Source organism: Miscanthus floridulus, chromosome 18 (assembly GCF_019320115.1).
Source record: "Miscanthus floridulus cultivar M001 chromosome 18, ASM1932011v1, whole genome shotgun sequence".
NCBI lineage: Eukaryota > Viridiplantae > Streptophyta > Magnoliopsida > Poales > Poaceae > Miscanthus > Miscanthus floridulus.
In genome coordinates this window covers 45,204,443-45,214,478 of record NC_089597.1, presented here as the reverse complement: position 1 = coordinate 45,214,478, position 10,036 = coordinate 45,204,443, and the positions used below count along the sequence as shown (strand labels likewise).

At 47.8% G+C, this 10,036-nt stretch overlaps 1 protein-coding gene and 1 pseudogene across 2 annotated transcripts; one reads left to right on the top strand and one right to left on the bottom strand.

The window, feature by feature from the left end:
- Positions 1 to 1,135: 1,135 nt before the first annotated feature.
- On the bottom strand, positions 1,136 to 5,998 carry LOC136520974 (putative U-box domain-containing protein 42). Of its 2 annotated transcripts, none has more exons than XM_066514689.1 (4): positions 5,470 to 5,998; positions 3,648 to 4,733; positions 3,191 to 3,500; positions 1,136 to 3,004 (listed from the first exon to the last, which is right to left on the bottom strand). In XM_066514689.1, the coding sequence occupies exons 1-4, from the start codon at positions 5,473 to 5,475 to the stop codon at positions 1,335 to 1,337; spliced, it is 3,072 nt and encodes a 1,023-aa protein (XP_066370786.1). In that variant the 5' UTR covers positions 5,476 to 5,998; the 3' UTR covers positions 1,136 to 1,334. The 2 variants fall into 2 exon arrangements, with proteins under 2 accessions (XP_066370786.1, XP_066370787.1); XM_066514690.1 differs by having other exon boundaries at positions 3,648 to 4,728.
- A 249-nt stretch (positions 5,999 to 6,247) lies between these two features.
- On the top strand, positions 6,248 to 8,701 carry LOC136523740 (B3 domain-containing protein Os06g0112300-like; annotated as a pseudogene).
- Positions 8,702 to 10,036: the final 1,335 nt, after the last annotated feature.

Here is a 10,036-nt window from a genome sequence, read left to right as displayed (position 1 = left end):
ATGAACATTACATCTTTAATACATAAATATCACAAAATACATCATAAAACATCATGTCTACACTATGTGAACATCACAGAACATCACATGTATCTCATATAATATAGAAAAATAAAAAGTAAAATTAGTAGAATAATTAATTAGAGTAAGAAAAAGTAAACATAAAAACACCGACAAACCATGATAAATATATAGAAAAATAAAATAAAATAATAACTTAATTAAGGAAGAAAAATTTCAAAAATTCATAAACTTACTATATGAACATAACATGTATGTCATTTAACATATGAAATGAGAAAACTTAAAATAGAAAATAAAAAGAGTTCATAGATTAAACTAAAGAAAGAAATGGAACAGAAGCAATAAAATAGAAAAATAGGAAAAAAAATAAAAGAAAATAAAACAATTAATAAGAGTAAATTTAAAATAAATAAATAAAATTTTAAATTTTAAAAATGAAAATTAGAATTAAAGACCATAGAAAATGAAAACAAAAAGAAAGAAAAAAGATAAAAAGAAATGAAATAAGAAAGAAAATTAAAAAGAACTGAAAACAATTAATTATAGTAAAGTCAACAATAAATGAAAGAATTAACAGAAAAAAAAAGAAAAGGAAAAAAAGAAACGAAATCAGAAAAGAAAATTTAAAAAGAATTGAACAGTAACCTACAAAACGATACAGCAGCGCACGCTGTGGGCCGCCGGCCGCGCTCGTTCCTCGTTGTGGGCTGCGCTGCCCGTTCACTTGCTGTGGGCCGCCTGGTGGGCCTTAGTAACACAGCATCTGTCCGCGTTCACCCACCGTCTCACGCGCGTCCCCGCGTGCTTCGGGTCGGGCCGTTCGGACCCGAAGATTCGCCGGCTAGAGAGGCATGTAAAACAAATCATCAAAATTACAAAACAAATCATCTGGTGGATGATTTTAGAAGGCACCCATGTCAAAATCTACTGAACTGAACAAGATCCCTAAAAAAGGAACTACGGAACACACAAAGGCCCCGTTCGCTTCGCTGAAAAAAAGCCAAAACGCTGTTCCAGCTGATTTGTTGTGAGATAAAAACACTGTTCCGGCTAAAAAAGTTAAAAAGTACAAATTATAAGAGAAGCGAACATGGCCAAAATGCTAATAAAAAGAATCAAAAGACTATCTTCCCTTGCTATAATCTTTGGTTATACTTACATTGCATGACACTGCATCTTCAGTTTTTCCTTTTCTATTTTCCTTTAGCTACACCAAACAATACATCATCAACCCATATTACAAGCCAACCAAGAAACGCAAACATGGAAAAAGAGGCAAGACATGCACAGGTGTGCGCATCATGTGTTGGTTACAGTTCAACGGATTCGTAGGTCGCGGAGTAATCCGGCATGCGGTGCAGGCACCGGAGCACGCTCTCGGCCACCTGCTTGGTGGCGGCGTCGCCCGTGTGGAAGGCGCTCACCAGCAGGCTCGGCAGCGCCCGGTCGCTGGTGACCTCCCTCACGCACCGCTCGCCGCCGTGAGCCAGGAACCTCTCCACCGCCCAGAAACACCTCCGCGTCACCGTCTCGCCTCCGCCAGCGCCAGCGCCGGCCCCAGCCCCTCTCCGCCCGTCGTCGCGGCGCTGCCGCAGCGCACGAAGCACGTGCCGCGCCGCGTCGTGCTCCGCGAGCACGGCCACGCCGCTCGTCACGTCCACGTCGTCGTCCATGAGAGTGCACAGCGCACCGAGCGCGGCCTCCACCACGCGCCCGTTCTCGCTGTTCTCCAGGACGCACAGGAGGCCCTCCACCGCGCCGGCCTCCACCAGGCAGAACGTGGTGGACGGGGAACACACGCCACGGTGCACCGGGCAGACCCGGCTGTGCGCCGGCGGCCTCCGGTTGTTGTCGTGCACCCGCCCCGCGTGCGCCTCGCGCAGGCGCCGGAGGATGTTCTTCTTCTTCGGGCGCTGCTCCTCGGTCGGGGGCTGAGAGAGGTTGGGCGACTGGCTGCTCAGGTTCTCAAGACCAACCGCGGCGAGCCGCTGAACTTCGTCGCTGCCTGCGGACCGCACGAGATCTGCGAGCACCGATGTGAGGTTGTGATCCATGGCCGCCAGGAGCACGTCCGGGTCATACAGCGTCGTCGTTAGCCGGACCAGCACACCCACGAGGCCCTCCATATACGCCTTCGCATGGCGGCTTGCCCGTGTCTCGCCGCGCTGCATCTCCTCGATCTTGGCTAGCACGGTCACCACGGTGCCCTCGTTGATCAACGCGAGGTTCAGAGCCATGTGCTGGTACGGCAGCTTCGCCAGGAGCGTAGCGGACATGGCGTGTCGTTCCATGATCCGCCCATGCAGGCCGATGCTCTTGACAAGCTTCCCTGGCTGCCCTGGGGCCTGGCAGAACTTCTCGGCAATGGTGTGCCCCATCTTCGGGGACAAGGCAATAAGCAGCCTCATTGCAGCGATGACAAGTGACTCTGTCAGCGAGCCCATTAGCTCAATCACAGTCTGGCAGCTGTCCTGCTCCTTCATGACCGAGACCACCGTGGCAAGAGGCTTGGGGAGGGCGGTCAGCGCGAGCAGCACGCGCACAATGCTTAGGTTGAGGGTGTCAGGCATGGAGCACTTGAGCATGTGAGCGAAGTTGTATACGGAGTACTTGGACGTGATGACGTGGCCTTCCTTGTTGACGGTGATGGCCTTTGGATCCAAGCCAGACTCGACGATGTTGGCGAGCACAGCGGCAGCCTCTGTCTTAGAGCCCACGGGCTCATCGTTAATCTTTCGGATGAAGAGCTCCTGCACCATGACAGGGACGGCACCTGCATCCACGAGCGTCTTGGCGTTGGGGTGGTGAGACGAGATCTGAACCAGGACGTCGAGGGCCGCCTTTCGAATTGCTGTATTGCCACTGCACACCATCTTGACGAGGATCTCTGAAGCGCTCCCAGCGATGTTGATGGTCATCTCCTGCTTCTGGACCAGCTCGCCGAGGTAGCTCACCATCTCCATCTGAACATCTTCTGATCCTGTTTTGTGCGTTCATGTCAGTGTAAGCTCAACGTAGTGTCCTGGTGAGATTTGCAAGTTATGTGTAAATTATTCATTTATGGTTTAGAGTTTTATTAACAAGCAGGCAGGCAGGCAGAGAATGGCATTATGTAAGCCTAACACAGAAGAAAGTAATTTTTTTGTATACAAAGGCCAAATCTTACCTTCAACTAGGTGCCTTTGCAGAGGATCCAAGTAGCCACTTTCGGCCATGTACTTGATATTCTTTGGACATTTCTCCAGGTTCTCCAGGACTTCTCCAGCCTTCTCGGCGGCAATAGGGTCACTGGAGCTATTGAACTTCATCGTGGTGAGGATCAGTATGCTCCCAGCAGTAGATCCTATGTTCTCCAACAGTAACTCTGATTTCGAAAGCTCTAACAAGAAAGAGATAGCTGCATGCCTTTCATCAGTACTACTGCTGGATAGCAGCTTTATTGTCCTTGAGATGGCTCTGGTTTTCGCTATGATTTCCTGTGTCATGAAAAAAATATTTAAATGCAAGATGATTAGGATTTGGAGCTGCACTTCAGCACTGTTTCAGTACAATAATAGTATTATAATGTGCAAGGATTGGGGAAAAGATCAAAGATGGAAAAGGTTGAAATATCTCAGACACACCTTTCCTGCATCATCCTCAACCAACAGGCAGAGGAGGTCGAGGGAGTCACACCGAATAAATGCATCCTTGTGATCCAGAAGACGTGGTAGGAACTTGGTGATGCCAATCTTGTGCATCTGATCCCTGTTCTTTCTCCTCAGCCTAGCCAGCACCTTCAGCTCATGTATGGCCTCAAGCACCATAGCCTCCGTGGTTGCCATAGAGAGTGCGCTACGTGCGATCCTGACCCGCATCGCTTCATTCCTTGCAATCCATTCTGCAATTGTGCTCTTCAGTGGAAGATTACTCCTCAGCGTCTTGCTCTGCATTGCCATCTTTGTAACAGGACATATCACAGGCTCAGAGCCATCCGTAAACTTCTCAAAGTAATCCTCTATAGCTTTCCTGTCGTAAGTCACACCACTCTCCGCTGTCACTGGATCAACCATAACCTTGTTTGTGAGAGGGCAGAGGAAAGAATCATACAATGGCTCCACATATTCCGCGACTTCAGGGAGTGAACTGAATGTCTGACCACCAAGCTCATGTGACTCCTGGTACATTCCCTGCAGGAAGTCCACCAGCCTCGGCATGTCACTGTTGTGCAGCGTTCTTCTCCTAGGCCTCTCAACTGCCACAACCATTGGCATATCTCCCTCCGAGTAGCCATGCCGGTTCCTGACAACCTGAAGGTGCCCATCCCTGACCGCTGGTTCCGCAAACCTGCTGCTCTCGAACGTCGATGCTGGTATCCTGTTGAGCTCATTGCTTATATTCGTTATGACCTTGTCCAAGTCCTCGGTTATGCCCAAAAGGTCGTCGTCCATGAGCTGCTGCGTGATCGCTCTGCACCTCGTGATGAGGTCCTTGGCGAGGTCAACATTGGCAGCCAGATACTCCATTACATGCAGCGTGTTGGTTGGGGAACCCTGCGCCTGCTTCTGCACCTCCGTTGCGGGCAGGGCTCCATGGTGGAGGTGGCTGCCGACATCCAAGAAGTTCTCGTGCTCAGCATTGACGTCTGATGCCGCTGACGACATGAGCTCGGAGATGGCTGCTAGCACAGACTCGGCGAGCGATGCCTTCCTGGCCTGCGCTTCACTTCGCTGAAACAAAGGGAAAGTGTGGACGTTACGCACCAAAGATGCTTTTTTTCTTCCTTTTGGTGTGGAAAAGGGTAGTTCAGAGTTCAGACGAGGAAGTCGTTCTCCTCAATGAAATACGCGTGAACACGAAAAAAGACTAGGAAGTCGTAAAGAAGAAACCTACCAAATTTGTTCGATACAAAAGTACAATTCTGCAATCTTAAGGTGACAGGGATTGATTCTAAACAATTGGTGGATAGTGTATATAATAATACTGCAGGGGGTGGCCACTTTCCCCCCAAATTCCCAGCTGTTACAGATTGGTTTCTTGCAAGAACCAACATAATGCTGTTCACGGCAGGAACTACTCCTATGGCAGAGCAATTTGTACGTTAGCTGCTGTCTGCTGAACCGGACTTTGCAGTTCTCATGGTCCTGGAAGGAACATGAAGAACACCTAATTGGGCGAAAGGACGACAGAAACAGCTAATTTTGTCAGGTTCGTGTGCCCCCAACACCTTCGAGACCCATTGAAGCTGTCCTGATTTTTCTCAATTGAAATCATATAGGAAGATAAGCAAAGCACACTAGTTGTACAAGAGACAGACAAGCACACGAATTGCAATTATTGGGGATCACATCGCCCAAAAACTCGTGTAATTTCCAACAGAGCCCCTCCTAAACCACTGAAATCACAAGGTACTGCATCCGAATAAGCAATCAAGTAGGGCAGTAGGCTGTAGGCAGCAGAACATACCTGCATCCAACCAAGAAGTTGAAGAAACTGAGCGGCCTCTGCTCCTCCCTCCTCCCCCGACCAGCGGCGGCGACGCTAGCACCCGGGGAGCATTCTCCTTCTCCCCGGCCCCCTCGTCTTCCTCAGCTCCCAGCCACACACAGACCCAAGTCACCCAGGCATGGCGCCCACGTCCGCCGGCCCAAGCACAGCGCCGCACGCAACGCAACACCCGAGGTAGAAGGTATGGAGACCGGAGACGGAGAGCGAGGGGTGGTGGGAGACCGCGCTGGCAGCTCGCAGACCCAGTCGTCGTCCGGTCACTCTCCTCACACCGCCCTCGGAGACTGGCAGAGGCGCCCCCTTTTTCTAATCACACAGCTCACGCACACTCACGCACTTCCCTTGTTTATCAGCCAGCACTTCAACAGCAGGCAGCGAGAACTGCGCGTAGCGCAGATGGCAGAAGCCGGTGGTTGGCTTGCTGCCCGCCAGTGTTCCAACCATGGGTTCGACGCTGGTGTCTCACCGGGTTTTTCCCCAGCGCTGCCCAGGCACGGATGTTGTGTGTAGTGGACGTGTGTGTACGAATAGAATGCTACGGCTGAAAAAAAACACTCTCTGGCTGGATGGGAAGAGTGCAAAGATGTTGACCTTTTTTTTTTACCCGGAGCTGGTACTTTCTCATTCTCCAGCCTGTTCGCTTGAGTGAGCCAAAATCAGTCAGCCAACGTTGTTTTTCTCTCATAATAAACCAGCACCAGCCAGCCTAAATCAGCCCAGAAACCAACCAGCGAACATGCCCCTCGTCAGGCTGGCCGGCGTTTTGAGGGATGGATTGCACGGCAAGTATATAAGCTGAGTGATGACAACACTGTGCAAGCTGTTTTTGTTGGCTCGGCTCGCTCTGCATTTGGAGCTCCGGGACTGTACGCCAACGGTTTTTAATGGAAAATCGTTTGGAACAATCAGTGGCAGGTGGGCCTAGGAGGTCCCTGCACTGGCATGCACTCCCCTGCACTGCACCCTTCTTCCTTCCGTGAGAGATGACCAGAGTGTATAGTAGGTTCACGTGCGAGGTTTCGGAAACCAGAAAAGGCGGTTCTGGATTCTCTCGCCACCGATGGTTAGTTTTTGTAATAATCTTCCCAGGAATGGACAGGTTACTGGTCCCAATTGTAGGTGGATTAAAGATCAAAAAAAATGTTGGTGGATTATATTTTTATTTATTATTACGTAAAGGAAGAAATGTGCATGTAGTTTTCCCAGACGCATCTTCGAATAAAACATACATTTTCGAATTCAAATCCTAATTAGCGACTGCTTGTGTAGACTTGCAAAGTGTTCATTTTCATCCTTTTGAGCCGATGAAATGATGTGTGTTTGAATAAAGGCTACATCTACATGAGACAAAATTATTGCAGCACAGTTAGTTTTTCAGTTGTCGCTCGCTCTGCCTGCTGATGATTCATGAGGACTTGGATGTTACGTTTCGAGGGAGAGGAAGGTAGTGTTTAGTTCCTAAATTTTTTCAAGATTTTTCGTCACATCAAATCTTTGGACGCATGCATGAAGCATTAAATATAAATAAAAAATAAAACTAAATACATAGTTTAGATGAAATTCACGAGATGAATCTTTTAAGCCTAATTAGATTATAATTGGACACTAATTATCAAATAACAACGAAAGTGTTACAATACCATTTTCGCCAAAAATTTCGCCAACTAAACAAGCCGGAAGGCCCTGCTAGGCCCCTTTCTGTTTGCTCTCCATTTGCCCCATCACGAAGGCATGACGGAATCGATGATCGGTCATATGCCGCTGCCCACAATAATCTGCGGAATGGAACACCATTAAGTGCTCTAAATCTTGAGAGAGAATCCTACCTCTATCATGTTCTTCCAGCAAGCTGGTTGTTGGACATGCCGATCGAGTATCCCTCTTGAATCATTAATATTTGCTACTAAATGCGTGTCGATTTAAGCACTATTTTGAGCGGGTAATTCTGAAAAAAAAAGTACTCCTACATAATTTCTGCTTATTACGTACAGGCAGATGAATTCAAAGAAGAAACTACAAAACTACAAAATGTCAATATGGCGCTGGTGACACGGTCTAAAGCTTATCCGCATGCAACATCATGTACGGGTACGGAGGAGCTGACTTTTGTACCCAAATGACGAGTTAGCGTGCACAAATTTCATAAAAAAAAAAGTTAGCGTGCACAAGGCCTGGATTTGGTTGGTACGACTCGGCGGCACATAGAATCACTCTTTTTTTTTTCTTAAGCTGGGTGTGGGTGTTTGGGACTACTCCACTCCTGTTTTTACAGCTCCGCTCTAGCTCCGCGTTGCGGAACACTCTCAGCTCCAAGAACTCCGCTCCATGAAAAAGGTGGAGCTGAGGACCAACTCCACGATTTTTCTAGAGCACCTCAAGAGGTACTCTAGTTTTTAGAGTTTTATACTCTCACGTGGAGTTGTGAGGTAATTACCCACATTGCTGCTCATCTATCACGGATTACTTTCTCCTGATCGCTTCCCCTCCCTTTACGCTCAGAAAATGCCGTGACCGTGACCCTTCCTCTTGCGCCGCCGCTCTCCTCCAACCCTATTGCCGCCGCCACCTCTCGGAGGTGCGCGCCCGGGGTGCTCCTCTGCAGCGGCCGGTCGTGGACGGTGAGCTACTGCAGCGTCGGCATGTGGAAGAGGCTCCAAGGGGCGCGGAGGGACTTCGCCCACGATAACAGACAACGGGCTCCGGCTCGGGGACGCCTGCGTCTTCGAGTTCGTCGTGCCCACTAGTGCCGGTGCCGGAACTACCGAAGCTACAGCTGCAGCTGCAACTGCACCTGACGGTAAGGAAAAGGACAGCAACAGCAGCAAAGACAAGAAGGGTAAGGCCCCGTTTAGTTCCCCCAAAACCTAAAAATTTTTGCGCAGTACCCGTCACATCGAATCTTGCGGCACATGCATGGAGTACTAAATGTAGACGAAAAAAAAATTTAATTGCACAGTTGGGTGAGAAATCGCGAGATGAAACTTTTGAACCTAATTAGTCCATAATTAGACACTAATTACCAAATACAAACGAAAGTGCTACGGTATCCAAAACCTAAAAATTTTCGGATCTAAACGGGGCCTAAGACGATGGAGGTGGTGTTCGGGTGCAGGTGCTTCGCGGCGGCCCGCCGGAGGAGATCACCTCTAGGGGCGCCACCTCCGACGACCCACTCGTCATCTTGGAGTAGATCCAACTGCCAGTACTGTTGGTGGTTCAATTAGAAGGATTACTAATAGGACATCAGTAGTGGTGCAGACGTGCAATGCAGTATGCAGTCTGCACATTCGGGAGCTAGTGAGCTTTTGGTAGCACAGTAGGAGTATCTGTTTGCCCCTGCTCTAGCTCTGTCACTCTGTGCAATGCATTCTCTGTCTGATCGATCGATCGTTCCTAAAAAATGTAGTCAGCTAATGTGTATGGATGCTAGTAGTTCATCGTTTCTGAAAGTGCAACAAGCTGGCCATCTAATTTGGGTAGTGCAGAATCCTCTCATATATTTTTTGTTGCAACATTCACTTGAGATGCTTACCATTGCAAACTAAAATTCTCATAAATCTATAGGCAAATATTAAGTTGTCGAGGCAACATTCACTACAGAACCCAATGCTCCTTCTATGAATGCATTCTGTGATAGTTGGCCACCGCTCTCTCTCTCTTACTTGGGGCTAGAATTATTGGAACACTTTGATTCGTAGTTGTTGTGCTTACCTATGGACAATTATTTGTATTTGAATTATAGCCTTTGTTTAATTTTCTATCATTTACAATCTATGGAACAATTATTTGTATTTGAATTATGGCCTCAGTTAATTTTTTATCATTTGTTTTCTATTTTTCTCGGAAAATATCAAATGCAATTTCAATCCAGGATATAATGGACTATTTGCATGGAAACAATCCATTTCTAAAGCTGGAGCTCTGTGCCAAACGGTAGCAGCTGCTTGTGGAGCAAAGGCAGAAAAACGCCAGCGGAGCAGTCTGAAACACGTCTGTATACGAGGAAAAACATTCCAACTACTTGAGGGGCCAGATGGCGATAGGTAGAGGTAGTAGCTGAATATATAGATATAGGGGACAGTTCGATGATTAGTGCTAGACCTGTCCGGCTGTCGTCCCTCCGTGCATGAGTCAACTGTGTCTCTGTAGAGGCAGAGCGATTGGGCAAACTGGGCCTTGTTTAGATCGAAGTTAGAAATTAGTATTTGGCACTGTATCACTTTCGTTTGTATTTGATAATTATTATCTAATCATGGCCTAACTAGGTTTAAAAAATTCGTCTCGTAATTTACCATCAAACTATGTAATTAGTTATTTTTTATCTACATTTAATACTCCATGCATGTGTCCAAAGATTTGATGCGATGAAAAGAGAGCGAAAAAATCTAAACAAGGTCCAGCTCCAGCTGGGCTGGGCGCCTGGGGCTCGGCCACAGCTACCTACAAGGCTACAAAAGGCATTAATTGCGCTCATACGAGTGACAGGGATATCCTTGTTGTGTTCACACGCTAGAGAGCAGAGACC